Source organism: Silene latifolia, chromosome Y (genome assembly GCF_048544455.1).
Source record: "Silene latifolia isolate original U9 population chromosome Y, ASM4854445v1, whole genome shotgun sequence".
NCBI classification, from domain to species: Eukaryota; Viridiplantae; Streptophyta; class Magnoliopsida; order Caryophyllales; family Caryophyllaceae; genus Silene; species Silene latifolia.
In genome coordinates this window covers 94,072,374-94,091,202 of record NC_133538.1, presented here as the reverse complement: position 1 = coordinate 94,091,202, position 18,829 = coordinate 94,072,374, and the positions used below count along the sequence as shown (strand labels likewise).

Sequence of the window (18,829 nt, the reverse complement as noted above, 5' to 3'; positions counted from 1 at the left end):
TATAAGTTATCGTCACACATCGAGTCTTTCCATCAATTTCGAAAAGAATTCTCTCAAATTTTCCCAATCTAGTTTTTCAAAATGCTTTAACGGTTTCTCAGTCAAACCTTGAATAATATTGCGAATAGGACCATTGGGTACTCTATCTCGTTTTTGTCCCCAGTGGAGTTGCCACTGTGAGATCCCTGAAAAAAATCTTTTTTTTTTTAAATAAATAAATAATATGGAGTACTCAGTAGGTTTTATAAAAAACATACAAAAACAAGGTTAACGGAAAAGGCCCATTTTGATCCCTGGGATGGAGACTGATCCGTCACTCCGGTCTGAATCAAAGATTGCGGATTCGGGGGTAGAGGTACGGTCAGGGAAGGTATTAGGCACCCGGACCGCCCATCAACCGACGGCCTCTACTATTTATTTGCAATACTATATATTTGACGAAAATTGACGATAAAAAAGGTTAATTATACAATTTTATACATGACGATATAAATTATTTACGGAGACAGGTTAAATAGGTTAGTTTATATACAATTATACCGATTATACGATAAAAATAGAGAAAATAAATAAAAGATCAAAATAAAGAGTAAAGAAAACTTATTTAATTTGGGTACCCTCAGGCCTATCTGGATGTTGACTATTAATGAATTTCGACTTTGTTTTAAATTAACGGCTCTTATGTGCTTGTCTGGAACTGGGACAATTTATTTGTAAGGTTTGGTTTAAAACTGGAATAGTATATTTGAGACGGTAATCTGAATGAGTATGGATCTGTGTTGATTTTGTGCATCTCGTGGTCTCTCGGCCTTCTGTGTGTTTCTCGTATGCATGGGAATACTTGCGTGGGTCTCGTGTGTTCTGTGCTTGTTCCCCCTCTGAGTCTCATTATTTGAGTATTTATACAATTCAAGAATGGGGTTAGAGGACGACTAATATTCTTAGTAAATTGGAATTTGAGATGGAGTATATGAGTTAGTCCGTATACACCACCATATAACGTATGTTTGGATGCATATCCGTCATTACTATCGCCTTAATGATTATCAAGTCCTCATAATTATCTTTTATCCTTTTTGCTTGTCCTTTATCTATCCAACCAACCATGTAGAATTTGGGTCAAATAATGTTTCTTGGTACGTAATTTTTTTTTTTTTTTTTTTTTTTTTTTGGCAAGTGGCAAGAAAAATTCCTATGCCATAGTCATGGCCCTTCTCGCTAGGAGATGAGCCTCGACATTATTTTTCCTACATACATAGCTAAAACAGAGATAATGAAAATTTGGCGTTAGACAGAAAATATCCTCTAGAACTTCTTTAATCTGGTAGTGCTTGGACCCCAACCCTGCACATTGGAACACAAATTGAAGGCAGTCAGACGAGAGCTCAACATGAAGAAAGTTGTTACCAAAAGCCCACTGTATGGCCTTCAAGACCCCCAAGGCCTCAGCTTGTAATGGTGATTCAGCACGCCCCTTCTCCCCTCCTTTATAGATCACATTCCCATTCTCATCATAGGCTATCCATCCCCAAGCAGCCACCCAAGTTTTTTCCCAACTCGCATCAACCATAACCCGCACTATACTACACGATCCAAATCCCCCAGTCACATACACAGGATGTCCATTCCGCACTAAATCACTCTCAACATCCGGTAGGTCGTCGTTATTAACGGTACCATGCTCCGCTGATGTAGCTTCATCTTTTTCAATAAATCCTTTCATAGCAAAGGTCACCAATTGAGTATAAGCTGAAAAGAAACCCTTGGGGTTGAACATCTCACCTCTAAAAATCACATTATTACGCAAATTCCAAATGGATGCAATGATTGCACTAAATTGAATGATTCGAATTTGCCAATCATTAAAGGTTCTCAAGTATTGGATCCAGTTGACAATCCAGTCACCAACTTCCAAATTATAAGCCTGTTCGGTGTTAATCCCAAGTTGTGATCCCGCCCAAATCCTTGCCGTAATACTACATTCTTTAAAAAGATGGTCAACCGTTTCAACCGATTCCCCAGTACTACGGCACAAAGGGCATAGAGGGTTCCACGTCAGATTTCTCCTAACAAATTCCCCTCCCACAGGAAGAGAGTTCGTAAGGATTTTCCATGACTGTGGAATTGGGAAGTGCCAAAGCCGTTTACCACAAAATTTTTTCCTCCCTTGATTTAATCTTGATTTGTGCAGAGATGTACCTTTCCTCATAAACAATTCAGTAAATAAAAGTCCGTACCCGCTTTTAACCGTGTATAAACCAGTTGATGAGAATGGCCAAATAATCTCGTCCTTCCCATCATTAATTCTCAAAGGTATAGCCAGAATCCTTTTCGAGCTTTCATCATCAAAGAGCATATTGATCAAGTCTTGGTTCCATCCCCCATTAATTAGGCATAAATCTCTTATTCTTAAATCTTTAAGGAAATTAAACACCGGAGGCAAGAAATCACCCTTAGGCTCAGGTGGTCTCTAATTAATCCACCGTGAAGTCCAGACATTTAGATTTGATCTCGTACCTGGTTGCCAACTAAGGTTTTCCAGAATAAAGGTTATACCATGTAAGATACTTTTAACTCCCCAGGATGCATAACCTGTGATTCTTGGTGCCAAAACATCCATCGAGGTAGAGCGGCCAAAAACCTTTTCTCTGAAAATTTGACAAAAAATCGAGTTTTCTCCGGTCACGAGTCTCCAAGCATGCTTGGCCAATAATGCCTTATTAAGGCATTCAATATTACGTATCCCAAGGCCTCCTTCCTTCTTTGGTAGACTAGTGAACATCCTACTACACCAATGAAGGGACTTACCCGATTTGCACCCAGCCCACCAAAAATGTGACAAAAGAGAGTTGATTTTCTTTGTCACACTTACCGGTATTTTGAATACCGATAGAAAATAATTAGAAATGTTTGATAGGACAGAGTTGATAAGAGTAAACCTCCCCGCTGGAGCTAGAAAAACACCATTCCACGAGGAGATACGTTTTGTGACATTTTCAATTAAGCCCTTGAAAATTTCCTTCATTGATCCATGGAATTCCGTAGGCATGCCATGGTATTTCCCTACTCCTTTATGCTTCTTAAGCTTGAAAACTTTGATACAAGTTCGGATTTTACAAAGCTTCATGCTTGGGCTATAAACTATCCCACATTTTTCTTCATTTAGAGCCTGCCCAGAAGCCGCACAATATTTATCAAGAATACGTTTAAGAGACCTTATTGCATTTCCCCTGTCTTGAATGAAGAATATTGAATCGTCGGCAAAAAATAGATGAGTTAGTGGCCGCACTCCTTGACAAATCCGAATCCCTCTCAGTACCCCTACTTCTTGTGCATGAACTATGTTTATTGATAACACTTCCATACAAAGCAGAAACAGATAGCGGGATAAAGGGTCCCCCTGTCTCAGTCCACAAGCAGGTTTGAATTGCTGCAGTGGTTTACCATTGAGCAAGACCTCATATGACACAGTACTCACACAAGCCATAATAAGACGAATCATTTTTCAGCGAATCCAAACTTAAACAGAGCTGCTTCCAGAAAATCCCATCGTACTCGATCATACGCTTTACTCATATCCGCTTTAAAAGCAAAACTTCCTGATACGCCTCGCTTATGTGAGTTAATCTTATGAATGGCCTCATGTGCAAGAAGGATGTTATCACTTATACTCCTTCCTGCAATGAAGGCATTTTGATGATCTCCCACCAAATATACCATGATTTTAGATAATCTATTAGTAATTCATTTGGTTATTATCCGCATAAAAACATTACAAAGGCTGATAGGCCTGTAATCCTTAACTTCCTCAGGGCTATCACATTTAGGGATTAGTGCTATAAAAGTTCTGTTAACCTCCCTTAGAACCATGCCCGAATTTAGGATTGATAAAACAACCTTAGTAAAATCTTTCTTAATTACATACCAGCTTTTTTGGTAAAAGGATGGCAGGGATCCCATCAGGCCCCGGAGATTTCATAGGCCCCATCTGAAAAACCGCCCTCCTAACCTCTTTTGCAGTAAAAGGACTTCCCATCACATCCAAGTCATCCTCTAAAACCTTCGTTTTCAAATGCTTTAAGACCCCCTCGAACCCATACTCGGCAGTAGGAGTTGAGACATTGGCATTGGCATTGTCGTGTGAGTTGTGAGGCCTGTTGGAGTAAAGTGTGACAAAGTAATCTTGAAAGATGTTGCTTACCTCTTCCTCCTTGTAGGACCAGGCACCGTCTTTTCCTTTTATCCCAAGAATGAAATTCCTCCCTGCTCGCCCCTTAACCCAATTAAAGAAATATTTTGTGCAAGTATCCCAGTCAACCATCCATTTGATTTTTGCTCGTTGTTTCCAGTAAGTAGCCAAAGCTTTGGCGAAGTTCCGAACCTCCTCATTGACTCTATCATATTCCTCAGTACTACCCCCCCCCACAAGCTAGCTCCATACCCTCCTCTAATCTTTTATCAAAATCATCCCATTTCCCCAACCATTCCTCACGCTTATCCATTGACCACCTTTTAACAGCTTGCCTCACTCCTGAGAGCTTTCTGACCACCTGAAAAGCCGGTTATCCAGTGTCCCGAGTATGCCACATCTCCTTAACCCGAGTTAAACATTCCGGGTACTCCAGTGCCCATGCATCAATTTTATACGGCTTCTTACACGAGTTCTTAGTGAGGTTTAAGTCCACTTCAATCGGCGCATGATCAGAAATTTGAATCGGGAAATGCTTAATGCCCGTTTCCGGAAAAAAAGTGAACCAATCCTTAGATCCAAGAGCCTTATCAATCCTCTCATAAACTCTCTTGTCTCCTTTTCGATTATTGCACCATGTAAATCTTGGACCCTTAAAGGGAATATCTAATAACTCATTTCTTATTTTCCAATTACTAAATTCATAAGCTCCTGGAATTTTGCTTTTGTTAGAGCTTAACTTGTCGCAAGTATATTCAACTTGGTTGAACTCCCCCACAATGAGAAACGGATGTTCCAAATTTTCTAAGGATTCCTCAAGTTGTTGTAGAATTGGAAGACGCAAATTAACATAAGGAGCACCATAGAACAACACAAGATAACAAGGAAGCCCGTTATACTTTTCAACCATCAGAATCACAAAATTTGGGAACGACTCCACAAAGCTAAAACGAACTTCTTTCCTCCATCCTATCCATAAACCACCGGCACTACCCATTGGGTCAACTCCGGCATACTTAACAAAACCTAAAGACCTAAACATAGGGCTAACATCCATAACATTACATTTTGTTTCAACTAAAAAAAGAAAATGATAATACTTATTATTACTAAGCGCTTTAATTTTAGGAATCGTAGGGGCAAGCGCATTATTTAAACCCCTACAATTCCAAATTAATCCACTCATGGCGATAGTGGAGGTTGAGAATGGCCAACCTCCGCAAAGCCATCTTCAGCAAAACCATTTTCAGCAACATCAGGGGAAGAGTCACTGGACTCCTCCATAATTACATCATCAATCTTCAAATGAAACCCACTACTCACACGCCCCTTGTCAGCCTCCATGATTCCTTTCCCCTTGCAGCCACGTTTAGCCAGCCTTTCAAGGAAAACCTTTGCATTGTCTAAGGAATTAACCTCTTCAGAAGACACCAAAGCATCAGACACCTGAGTACAGCACTTATGTTTCCTTGCTCTTATAATCTCCTCCTTGTGATAAATCCCAAAATTATTTTTGTGGCAAACATCCATCAGTCCCATGCATCCATCTGAACTGCTCTGAACCTTAATCTGAGAGATTAGTCTTGCATAATTCCCGTTAGCATGGATGTCAAATAGCTTCACCTTCCCCTTATCCGCATCATAGTTGACTGGTCCCCCCTGTTCATACCCCTCCTTTCCCTTGCTCCTTTCATAATGTTCAGCATTTAACCTGAAAATATCCTTAAGAGGCGGCACTGAAGATGAACCCAGTTGAAGTTCCTTTCCTTTTCTCGCAATTGCAGCTGACTTGAGACACTTTTGTCTTTCATTCCCTATGGCCAAAGACAGGTGTTATGGATAAAAATACCACTTAGCACCTGTGACGTGGCATTATTCTACTGGCAAAAAAAGCTGCTAAAGAGTGACAGCGTGGCGCGCGGTAATTGGTGAATGAGAAGAGAGAGGAATCGCTGAGGTGGCACATTGTGGACCATGGGATCAAAAAGCAACAAACACACTATGATATGGGCCAAGGAAGAAACCCACGTACAAAAGGAAGGGAAGATTGGGCTTGGACTCTTTCAACAACTGTTACCTATCTTCATGGTAACAGTCCGAGATTCCAGGAGCAGACGCAGGGAGAAGTCCAGTAACCCTAGGTCCAATCCCAGCAGCTATATAAGGACGAGAAGACCAGCATACAAGGGGCATTGAAGACAAAAAATCAAGCAGCACTTCCCTCCTAAAAATGCCATCAACGATCAGCAACAATTCACTAGCTAAAATTTATCTTGTATTTCCTTACTTGGGCATCTTATTCTCGATAATAGTGCAAATTTAGCGGGATTCCGACTCCCCCCGCGGTTGTTCCCACACCGGGTTTTCCGCGTCACCAAAAATCCTCCGTGTCATTTTCTTCGTTTGTCTTTATTTCGTCGTACCTATTATTTATATTCTAATCGTAATCAGGCGTTAAGAATAATCACTACCACTCACATAACTAAATTAACAACTCGGTAAATTTTTACCAAAACAGTTTGGCGCCCACCGTGGGGCATAGTGATAATTTTCTATAGCCAAACCTCGCAAAACCGAACCGAACTAGTCACAATGTCCGGAACACCGAGAATCCTTCCAAGAACGAGCATGTCAGCCCTTCTTCCGGAGCAGACTTACCGCATCTGCAGGATCAGTCAGTGCATCCCCAGCGTCCAGCCAGACGACCCCCGTCAGCATGTCGACTAGAGCCATGCCCCAGCCTCAGAAGCCACCGCAAATTCCAAAGGCAGCAGGTGCATCCAGTCAGTCCAAATCTAGTAGGGAAAGCAGTCCCAACAGAGGTGAAGCTATATCAAGAAGCCAGACCCAGGAAGGCTCAGGCGTAGAAGTTCTCCGAAGGAGAGGATCTCCAGTGCTTGATCCGATGCAGGTGATGATTCAGGGGATGGACACTCTGCGTCGAGCCGTTGAGGATCCGAGGAAGGACAACCAAAACCTGATTGCTCAGATCGTAACAAAGTGATCCGGCCCAAACCAAAGATCGGCACGGAGAGGCTCCGACGGAACGGCGGTGGAGGATCGGGTCGATCAATTCCATCAGAACTAGTCACCAGACTAGACTTAGCAGGAATAGCACCCAGCGAACCAATTGAGCCCAGAGGATTGGGATGCCTGTCATTTGATAATCCACCCAGTCTGCAGCAGACAACAGGTAACGCCTTGTTTAGCACCCGTCAGATCCGACCTTCCACCCTTTTCGGTACCCCGCACACCGCATACACCAGGATGGCAATCTAGACTCGTCCTCACGCAAAGAATCCCATCCCGCAACCGGTTCACCAACGGAGCGTGGATCGGAGGATTACGCAGACACCAGGATGGCGCACTGGATCCATAATCGCTGCAACACCGGCACCCGGTCACCAAAGACAGGCCAATTTTCGGAGCACCCTGGCTAGGAGGTACACCCTTTGGTTCCTTTCCTGTTTCTAACCCTCTTGCGAGAGCGGGTAATTATTTGGAGCAAAGAATACCGGGAGCCGAGGGAGCTGATGTATAGGATACAAAGCGTAGCCCGTCCGCTGGAGAAAGCTGCCAGAAACAGCTACGCAGACTCACCTTTCGTGGATGATATAGCCTTAGTCGGTGTTCCTAAAGGATGTGTGCCGCCAGCTATGACACTCTATGACGGAACCACAGATTCCCTTGACCATATCAACCACTACAAGCATAAAATGATGCTGATAACCGCAACTGGATCTCTAAAGGAAGCTTGTATGTGCAAGGGTTTCGGATCAACACTGTCAGGAGCAACTCTGCAATGGTTCGTCGGTCTACCTAATAAAAGCATATCCAGCTTCGCCGACCTAGTCAATGCCTTCAACCAGCAGTTCGCTAGCAGTAGAAAGCCGGAGAAGCAGACCAGTGACCTCTACCGGATAGTGCAAGGGTTCGAAGAATCTACCCGTGATTACCTGAACTGGTTCAACAAGGAGAAGGTGTCAATTCCGAGGTGCGATATAGCAACCGCTATCCAAGCCTTCCGCCGAGGACTGCACCAGGATTCACAGCTATACAAGGACCTAACCATGCATCCCTGCACTACCTTTGAGGAGGTACAATCAAAGGCAATTTCTTTGTCATGAGGTCGGAAGAAGACTCGCACCTGTAAGAGGCACTTATGATTCAGATCCAAAGATCCGTAAAGGCTCCGAAAAAAAAAAAAGAGTGAAAGACCCAAACCCTACAGCAGGAGCGTGAATAAAGTTTTTGGAAATTCTGAAGGAAAGGGCGAAACAGATCTGCCTCCAAAAGTAAGTGAGTATGGTTTCACTACTAATCTTGCAGGACTATTCAAAGCCTTGAAGGAGTTGGGACGCAGAGTCAGATGGCCAAAACTTTCAGAAGGAAACCCCAGCAGCAGAGACACCGGCAAGAAGTGTGAGTTCCACGGCAGCAACACCCACAACACCGATGAATGCCACTCCCTCAGAAAGGAAGTCAAATTCCACTATGACCAAGGAAACCTGGATCACCTCCTACCCAGAAACACAACCAGAGTAAATTCAGTGGATCAGGTTCTGCCATCCCCTCCTTTTCATTGCTCTAGAACTGTGAATATTATTACAGGTGGGTCGGAGCTATGTGGGTTGACCTATTCAGCAGCTAAGAGGCACGCAACCAGAACTAAAGGAGACAGACCAGAAAGCTCCTGCAGGGTTAACCACCAGAACCTGCCGTCAGTCACCTTTGACGAAACAGACGCAGGGTCTGCTCCAGAACAGCACCACGACGCCCTAATCATCACGCTTCCCATAGGAAATTGCAAAGTGAAGAAGATCTTGGTGGATACCGGAAGCTCCGTCAACTTGATCATGATGGAGACACTCAAAGGAATGGGATTCACCGAGAAAGATCTAGCAAAGAAAGCAATTCCTTTGGTTGGTTTCAGCGGCGAAACAAAGCACTCCCTAGGAGAAATCATCATCCCAACCTACGCCGGGGGTGTAAACAAATAGGTAAGGTATCTGGTTATTGATGGGCCCTCTACTTACAATGTGATCCTTGGCAGGCCCTGGATCCACGAGATGAAAGCAATTCCCTCAACGTACCACCAATGCCTGAAGTTTCCAACACCTTGGGGGGTGCAAGAGATACGTGGGGACCAGGAAGAAGCTAAGGATTGCTACAAGGTGGCTCTGAAGCCAACAACCGGTTCGCCCGCATAGCAATTAAAGAGCCAGCGCATCCAGGACGAGTACATTGAGCCTCAGCAGGCAGAGCTGGACGAAGTCATCCTGGACGCGCTGCATCCAGAATGAACTGTTTTCATTGGATCTGAATGTACAGGTAAAATTCGTGAAGAACTCGTTCGGTTATTGAGAACTAAGATAGATTGCTTTGCTTGGTCACATGATGATATGATAGGGATAGACCCAAGTGTGATAACTCACAAGCTAAGTGTGGATCCAAGCTATAAACCTGTGCAGCAGAAAAGAAGAAAATTTGCTTCTGAAAGAAACCAGGTCATAAACCAAGAACTAGATAACCTGCTTGCTGCAGGAAAGATTCGTGAAGTAAAGTACCCAGAGTGGTTGTCTAATGTGGTGGTGGTTCTAAAGAAGAATGGCAAGTGGAGGGTCTGCGTCGATTTCACGGATTTAAACAAAGCTTGCCCAAAGGATCCATTCCCTCTACCACACATAGACGCCATGGTGGATGCTACTGCGGGCCATGAGATGCTGACATTCCTGGATGCTTGGAGCGGATATAACCAGATAAAGATGCACCCCAGTGACCAGGAAAAGACAGCGTTCAGATCCGAGAGAGGTATCTATTGTTATAATGTCATGCCTTTTGGACTGAAAAATGCAGGATCTACCTATCAGAGGCTGTTAAACATGATGTTTAAAGAACAAATAGGCCAAACTATGGAAGTATACATAGACGATATGGTCGTCAAATCGAAGCAGGCTTCACAGCACCACCAGCACCTGGCAGAAACTTTCAATACCCTCGGGAAATACCAAATGAAGTTTAATCCAACAAAGGGCACCTTTGGAGTATCCAGTGGAAAGTTTCTAGGGTATATGGTGACCCAGAGGGGGATAGAGGCCAGCACCAAGCAAATAAAAGCAATTCTGCAGTTGGAATCACCGCAGAAACCAAAAGACGTCCAGCGCCTGACTGGAAGAGTGGCGGCCCTGAACAGGTTCATATCCAGGTCCTCGGACAGGTGCAGGTTATTTTATGATATACTCAGGAAAAGCCAAAGATTTGAGTGGACGGATGATCATGAGAAAGCATTTCAAGAGCTGAAGCGTTATCTCAGCACCCCACCACTCCTGTCGAAGCTAGAGCCAGGAGAGCCACTGTTCTCATACCTATCAGTCACAGAAGCAGCAGTCAGTGCAGTACTAGTACGAGAGCAGGAAGGATCACAGCATCCAGTATACTACATCAGTAAGTCTCTGCTTCCAGCAGAGACCAGGTACACGTCACTAGAAAAACTTGTCCTTGCACTAGTTACTACATCCTATAAATTGCGTCCCTACTTCGAGTCTCATACAATTTCTGTGATAACTAATTATCCTCTTAAAACTATCATGAGAAAACCAGAATTATCAGGAAGAATGGCTAAATGGTCCGTGCACTTGAGCGGGTATGATTTGAAGTTTGAACCCCATACGGCCATAAAGTCTCAGGCTCTGGCAGACTTTGTGTCTGACTTCTGCCCAGCACTCCAGACCCAGGCCGAACAGGACATCCTGAATCTGGAAGAAGACAAAGGAGAGCAAGTATGGGAGTTACATGTGGACGGAGCCTCCAACGCCAAAGGAGCAGGAGTAGGACTAGTCCTCAAATCACCCCAGGGAGACCTCATAGTCCAGGCCGTACGATGTGAATTCAAAGCCACAAACAACGAAGCTGAATATGAGGCACTGATCCTGGGTCTGAAATCGGCTCGGATCCAAAATCGACACCTTCAGGTTTGCAGTGATTCTAAGCTTATAGTTAACCATGTTAATGACTGCTATGAGGCCAGGGATCCCAGGATGATGGCATATCTAGACGTAGCAAAGGAGCTAAAAATCAGATTTGTCACATTCAACATCAAGCAAATCCCCAGGGACCAGAATGCAGAAGCAGACGCACTAGCTACCCTGGGGGCAACCTTCAAGACAGGAACTATCTCCACAATACCAATTGTCCACGTCGGAGCCAAAGCAACACGAAATCTCGAAGGAAGCGTAAAAGGTGCAAAGACCAAAGCAGTGAAGAAAATACTCCAGACTGGAGGAAACCCTACCTAGACTGGTTGTAGAACGATGTCCTACCAGCAGATAAAAAGGAGGTAAGGAGCTTTAAATTGAGAGCATCCAGATTCATACTAATTGATGGTGTTCTATTCAGGAAATCCCTCGCTAGACCCTACCTCAGATGCCTGGATCGGGAAGAGTCTCAGGCTGTTTTGCATGCTCTCCACAGTGGAGAATGCGGAAACCATGCAGGGGGCAGGAGCCTGTCCAACAAGACACTAAGGCAGGGATACTTCTGGCCCACAATGCGCAAATATGCCATGGAGTTCGTAAAAAGATGTGACTCTTGTCAGAGGCACGCCCACGTTAGCCACCAGCCTGCAGAGCCTCTGCATCAGGTTATCTCACCATGGCCCTTCATGAAGTGGGGAATAGACATAGTGGGACCACTACCCAGAGCACCAGGAAACAAAGTCTATATGCTCGCCATGACGGACTACTTCTCCAAATGGATAGAAGCAGAGTCATTCTCCCAGGTTACAAAAACCCAGGTGGAATATCTCGTTTCAGAAATCTACTCCTAGGAACCCCCAGTCCAACGGACAAGCTGAATCCAGCAATAAGATTATCATTGAAAACTTGAAAAAGAAGCTGGAGGAGATTGGGGGCAAATGGGCAGAAGAGCTACCTCTGATTCTCTGGGTGAGAACCACACCAAAGGTTGCAACGGACAAACTCCCTTGACTGGTGTTCGGAGCGAACGATCATCCCATCCGAAGTTAGGGTCCAAACCACAGATATGGATGCATACCGAGAAGATCGGAACAGGTGGAAATGCAAGCGAGTCTGGACATGATAGATGAACTCGAACCCGCCCGGATCGGGATGGCTTCCTACCGTGATCGTGGCTAGAAGTTATAACAAGAATGTAAAAGTAAGAACCTGCGGGTGGGACATCCGGTCCCGAGGAAAGTCTTCCGAATACCAAGAACCAAAGAAGGGGAAAATTCGCCTACAACTGGGAGGGGCCATACCAAGTAGAGAGCGCAGTTGGAAATGGAGCTTACCGCCTCATGACTTTGGAAGGGCAAATGGTTCCCAGATCCTGCAATGTCACCCACTTGAAAAAGTATTTCACTTAAGTCACCAGCATGGTCAAACAACTGGGTACTCAGCCTACCAGATACAGCTCAGCCAGGTTCTAGATATTGCCTTACATATTTTCTGGCCCTGAATATTTTTCTGTCTCTAAGCATTTTTGTGTCTCCAAATATTTTTCTGGCTCTAAAATATTTTCCTACTTCTGAAGTATTTTTCTATCCCTAAATATTTTTCTGGATCTGAATATCTTCTGACTCTGGATGTTTTTCTGGTTCTAAACATTATTTCCGAATTAAACATTTCTGGCGCTAAAAACAGCATCGCTCGTATTTTAACTCGAACAAATTTTAAGTCGTAAAACCACTTTGAATGTTTTAAGTATAGAACTCTTTTTATTTTTTCAAATAAGCCAAGTGAATAAAATGCAAACTAATCTGGCAGAGCCTGTATTCATTACAGAAGGCGTGTGTCCGTGGCTAAGCACGTACAACCGGGACAACCAGCCTCCCGCGATGCATTAGCACCCACGCAAGTCTGGCTCCTCTGGACGAGTGGGAATACTAGACCCCTTAGCCAACAATCTAACAGCGATGTCCAAACAAACGACGTGCATGCACACATCAAAGCACCAGAAACGGTACGACACAAAGAAATATCCAATAGAAAATACTTAAGCTGCAAAAGCAAAATACGTCTGGCACCAAAACCAGGCCAAAATACATAAACCGTTCAAAATAAAGATGTTATGCCCCGTAGGGCCAGAAAGTGACTAAACATAACAAAAGTCTTTCAGATGCAGAGAAAAGCTAATCTATGTCAATATGCTCCACAGCTTCAGAAGCAGCTGCCTGAGTGGCAGGAGTAGGAGAATTCACCTCCTCCTCAAAGATCCAGGACCATCACGGAGCGCAGACTGTGCTCCACTAAGCCGGCAAAGACGTCCGTATTTGACCGTCGGGAAAGCAAAGAACAAGTTTCTCCTCTTCAGCTCCTAAATCTCAGGCCAAATGCTCTCCCTTCTGGAATGCCTTTATACACTTGATCTTCGTTTCCAAAGCAGCATAGGACAGAGCATTCACCAAAGTCTCTTTCAACTCCTGCACATCAGAAACCTTCTCTTCCTGGATCTGGGAAGCACGAGCCTCCGCGTCAGAAGCACGTTTCTCAGCATCTGAAGCGCGTTTCTCCACCTCAGAGGTACGTCCCTCAGCTTCTGAGGCACGCTTTTCAGGATCAGCAGCCTTCTTTTCAGCATCAGCAACCTTCTCTTCAAAGATCGCACCCTCTTCTCAAAGACTAAATTCGCCCTTCAAGAAAGAAGATCGCTCCGCAAACTCGCTTCGAGCGCCTCCTCCAAAGAACAAACTCGGGACTTGTCCGATCGGCTGAATCTTCAGCCTACCCTCATTGGCTTCTTTCGCCAACTTCTGAAATTTGGCATTTTCTACTTCCAGAAGAGGAACTTTCCTCCTCAGAAACAAGGACATCCGAAAAGACTGCCAAACCAGAAAGAAGTGTTAAAAAAAAAAAAAAAGAGAGAGAGAAATTATTTTTGAGACAGTCAACATGCGTTACCTCAAAAGAATGCTCCGCTGCACGATCCACCAGATCACGCAAAGCCCTTGTCCCCAGTGCAGACTCAGGGGCAGGAAAACAACTAATCTAATCCAGCCCGTGTTACGCTCAGATTTGGCCTTGCCAAAATCATTTGGAAGTGTAAGGACAATAGCCCCAGAAGCAGAAGCAGATTTGGAACCAGAGGCAGCCCCAGAAGCAAGGGTATCCCCAGAAGCAGAAGTAGCTCCAGAAGCAGGGATGGCTTCAGTAGTTGGGATCGTACCGGAAGCAGACGTGGCTGAGATAGAAGCAGGAATAGGTTTGGGAACCGGAGGGCCCCCAGAGGCAGATAACCCATGCCCAGGTAGCGGAGGCCTCACAGTTAGAGGTGTGGCTTCAACAGGAGTCTGTTCCTTAGCCCGGTTCACAGCAGCAGATCTTCTCTTGGGACAAGGTCCAGAACCAGGGGCAGGGGTTGACTTTCTTTTCTTAGCAGGCTTGGGGGCAACCGCGACTTGCTCCTTTACTTTCTGAGCCAGAACATCGTCCAGCGAAATTCTAGACTTTGCAGAGCCTGGAAGCAGCAAAGATCAACTCAGAACTAGATATATCAAACATTCAGAAGCAGAACCCAGTCAAAAAGAAAGAACAACGAACCAGTCGACATTGATTCTTTTTCCTCAGCTGCTGTCTCTTTCACCGCAGAAGCATAATCCTGAACTAGATCGGGAAAGGTCCTATGCTCAGGGGGTGGACCAAATAGCTTGGAAAGAGATGCAGCTCCGTCGGAGGATTTAGGCAAGTGGCACAGACCTGCAAAAAAACCAAGTAAGGAAGTATAAGCGTCAAAGGAAAATACACAGGAATAAGGGCATGCAAATACCATCTGTTGACCGCCAGACGCTGACAACGTAGTTAGTTGAAGGAGGAAGGGTATCAACTTTGACAAAGATAAAGCGGGAAAACCACTTGCTATCATCCGGCTTCACGGGGAAGATAATGCAATTCTTTTCCCCGTCTCGAACCCGAATGGTCACTTGACCCCGACTGAGGGACCTGACCAAAAACAAGTGTGCAAGGTCCGGAAGACTGATCTCATAGCCAAATCGGCTATTCATAGCCACAATAGCAAGCAAAGTCCGCCAAGTATACGGAGCTACTTGGCAGATGGCCAAATGGTTCAGGTTCAGAAACTCCTGGATCATGGGAGGAAAAGGAAATCGCAGACCCAGACGGAAAGCATACTCGTACAAGCATATCCATCCTTCCCTCACAGAATCAGCTTTCTGGCCAGGGGTTGGGATGTGGAACACCACATCGTCAGAAAAACCAATGGTTTTTTTGATATAATCAAGATCCTCGGAGGTGAAGTCAGAATCACAAGAATGTTTGGCGGAAAGGACGCCGCCGTAGAGAAAAACATCACACGGCATCGCTGGATCCGAAGCCAAGGTCGAAGAAGCAGATTTTTGTGACATGATGTGCAAAGAAATGAAAAGAAAACAAGTAGGAGACGAAGTACCTATGTAAAAGCAGCCGGCAGAAAGGAGGGTTTATGAGAGAGGAAGATGAAAGTGATTGATAATGTTGGGGAGGTGAGAAAATAGAGGGAGAGGGGAATACCGAGGGGGTTATATAAAAGAAGAGTTCATGGGGGAGTGGGGAACTAAGTACGGCAGTTGGGAAGCATTAAGTGGGGAAGTTGTAGAAACCAAGGTAACTGCTAAAACTTCGTCAGTTCTTCGCATCGCAAACAGAAATTCCCGCCTAAAAATATTTGAGACGGAAATTTGGGGGCAATTGTTATGGATAAAAATACCACTTAGCACATGTGACGTGGCATTATTCTACTGGCAGAAAAAGCGGCTAAAGAGTGACAGCGTGGCGCGCGGTAATTGGTGAATGAGAGGAGAGAGGGATCGCTGAGGTGGCACATTGTGGACCATGGGATGAAAAAGCAACAAACACACTATGATATAGGCCAAGGAAGAAACCCACGTAAAAAAGAAAGGGAAGATTGGGCTTGGACTCTTTCAACAACTGTTACCTATCTTCATGGTAACAGTCTGAGATTCCAGGAGCAGACGCAGGGAGAAGTCCAGTAACCCTAGGTCCAATCCCAGCAGCTATATAAGGACGAGAAGACCAGCATACAAGCGGCATTGAAGACAAAAAATCAAGCAGCACTTCCCTACTAAAAATCCCATCAACGATCAGCAACAATTCACTAGCTAAAATTTATCTTGTATTTCCTTACTTGGGCATCTTATTCTCGATAATAGTGCAAATTTGGCGGGATTCCGACTCCCCCCGCGGTTTTTCCCACACCGGGTTTTCCGCGTCACCAAAAATCCTCCGTGTCATTTTCTTCGTTTGTCTTTATTTCGTCGTACCTATTATTTATATTCTAATCGTAATCAGGCGTTAAGAATAATCACTATCACTCACATAACTAAATTAACAACTCGGTAAATTTTTACCAAAACAACAGGTCAGTGCTTTTAATTTCTTCTACATAAACAGTTTCAGCAGCAGCAACACTGTCTACAGCAGCATCAGTTACCAAACCACTAGGCCTATTTATTTCTTCAGTAGTATCAGGTGTGATTATGTTAATCGCTTGACTATACCCAGAAGACTCATCTGGATCAGTGTCCCAATTAATAGGACTCAAATTGAAGAATGCTCAGCAACCTCCTGATCCCCCTCAGAATCACTACTAATTGATATTATCTCATTTAGATACTGATCAGTCTGATCCATTGGATCAGTAGCTTCATTACCTTGTTCCAAACTTCCTTCCTAAGCTTGAGCTTGAACCAGACCCCCACCCTCATTACCCACTTGCATCACAGTTCCATCAGGGTAGTGATAGATGATAGGTAGACCTCTAGGTGGAGGGTCAAAAGTCTGGTTAAAACCCCTGTTGTCAGCATATATTCTAGCCCATTCAACATCCACTTCCACCCTATTAAGGATTTCCTCTTGGATACGTTGGTCATGGTCCAAAACTCCAGCCATGCTCCCATGACCAGCATATACCACATAGGGATCATTTTGTTGCAATTGGTTTAAAGTTTCCATTTGTTCCACCACCATATCCCCTGCATTATCAAAGTTCTCTTCCACACTGTGGAACTCTTCATTCTGCATCCCAGAATCCTCTAGCCATCCCCCTACTCCCCTGATTCCACTACCTCCCTCAGACCCTCTTCTTCCCTGCATCTCCATATTACCATTTTGTTCTCCCTCTCCTCCATTTGTCTGATTTTCTTCCCTCACAAAGCCCCATCCCCTATCCCTAGTAGCATCAACATCAATAGCCACGTCCTCCGTAACCATATCAGCAGCTACAGGACCCCTGCGTTGGTACACCCCCCCTCCCCCCAATTTGGAAAATCACAGGCCCTGCAAAGGGCTGTGCAGTAACAGCAAAGGTCATGCCTGGCAGGACCCTTCCCCCTGGAGTAATTCCTAATTCAAAATCAATAACTCTTTCAGGTGAAGCTCTTCTTCTCCTTTCCCGATTTATTCTTCCATTTCTCAACCTCACCCTCGAATCCACATACTTAGAAGTAGGAGGTGTCGCTCTTAAGTCCATGTTGAACATGGTGTGGTTACTCTGTGATTGAAAAACAACAAAACCCCTGTCTTGGGTTCTGTCCAGCATCCTATTAACACTAGATACGATAGTCATTATACCCTCCCTGCACTGTGATCCCTTATGTCCCACCTTACCACATCTTATACAATATTTGAATATTTCCTCATATCGAAACTGAACCCAGAGTAAATACCCCCCATCCATAGCCAAGAAGAACCCAGGCATCAAGGGTTCGTTAAGTTTAATGCACACTCTTAGACTTAGGTAGTCATTTTCTGGTACCATATCAAAAGGCTCACCAACAAAATTCGGACTTAGTAACTTACCAGCCACTCTACCCACATCCATATTAAGGTACTCAAAAGGTAACCCGCACACCCTCACCCAAACCTCAGCAAAAGGGAAACGGACAGTACGTGGAACCACATTAGGGTACCATTTTGCAAAAACCATAATTGCCCCATCCAGAGTAGCCGTACTCCTCCCTAATAGCCCTTCCATATCTTCCACATCCGCACAATGTAACACATATATATCACCCATCTTATAAGCCTTCACTCTATCCTTAGTAGTCCACCTCTTCTCAATAATCTCATTGACCTTCTCAGCCTCGAACAAACGATAATCAACCAGGAAACCGAGAATACAGTTCCCCCGGAACTCTCTTGACTAACCCAAGTGAGCGGGATCAATATTGATGACCCCTCCTGATCTGGGGATCTCCAGAGATTGACATGTAAGGGATTCATAGGGTTGAAATCACCGTTTTGGTATGACTGATGAAAATTTTGGTGGTTGTAGAAATTTTGGTGCACATCAATCCCCTCATTCTCATACCCGTTGGCAAACCTCCCAAACTGGTACTCAAACTCCATTTTTTTGGAATAGGATTTTTGCTTTTTGTTTTCAAGTTTTTGAATTTGGCTATAGATAAAAGACTTTATTTGTTTTTTATTTTGATTGATTGAAAAAGTAGAACGATGCTAAGAGGATGAGTTGAAGTGATTCATCTTCAGCCCTTAAATAGTAAGAAAGGAATTGGAAACACCCCGAGAAAACCAAACGACACTCCCCAATCCAGTAAAAAGCAGCTGGAAAAAGTAAGAGTCTTCTCGAGTCCCCCAAAAGAACCCTAAT

The 18,829-nt window shown here is 44.4% G+C and overlaps 2 protein-coding genes across 2 annotated transcripts; both read right to left on the bottom strand.

Annotated features, from left to right (window-relative positions):
• Positions 1-1,192: 1,192 nt before the first annotated feature.
• Positions 1,193-5,246, bottom strand: LOC141628538 (uncharacterized). Its single transcript, XM_074441665.1, has 5 exons — positions 4,599-5,246; positions 4,417-4,550; positions 3,926-4,154; positions 2,873-3,430; positions 1,193-2,470 (listed from the first exon to the last, which is right to left on the bottom strand). Exons 1-5 carry the CDS (start codon positions 5,244-5,246, stop codon positions 1,193-1,195), a joined length of 2,847 nt encoding a protein of 948 aa, XP_074297766.1.
• A 12,185-nt stretch (positions 5,247-17,431) lies between these two features.
• LOC141628535 (uncharacterized) lies at positions 17,432-18,235 on the bottom strand. The gene has a single exon (XM_074441663.1). The coding sequence runs from the start codon at positions 18,233-18,235 to the stop codon at positions 17,432-17,434; it is 804 nt and encodes a 267-aa protein (XP_074297764.1).
• Between the last annotated feature and the right edge of the window lie 594 nt (positions 18,236-18,829).

Bases quoted from the DNA above. Each gene is read 5' to 3' on its own strand.
- LOC141628538 (XM_074441665.1), bottom strand. From the start codon at position 5,246: ATGGATGTTAGCCCTATGTTTAGGTCTTTAGGTTTTGTTAAGTATGCC. The intron at 4,551-4,598 runs GTTAAGGAGATG...CCGGCTTTTCAG, and splicing joins ACCCGGAATGTTTAACTCGG to GTGGTCAGAAAGCTCTCAGG. The intron at 4,155-4,416 runs GTAGTACTGAGG...TTACTCCAACAG, and splicing joins GAGCTAGCTTGTGGGGGGGG to GCCTCACAACTCACACGACA.
- LOC141628535 (XM_074441663.1), bottom strand. From the start codon at position 18,235: ATGGGTGATATATATGTGTTACATTGTGCGGATGTGGAAGATATGGAA.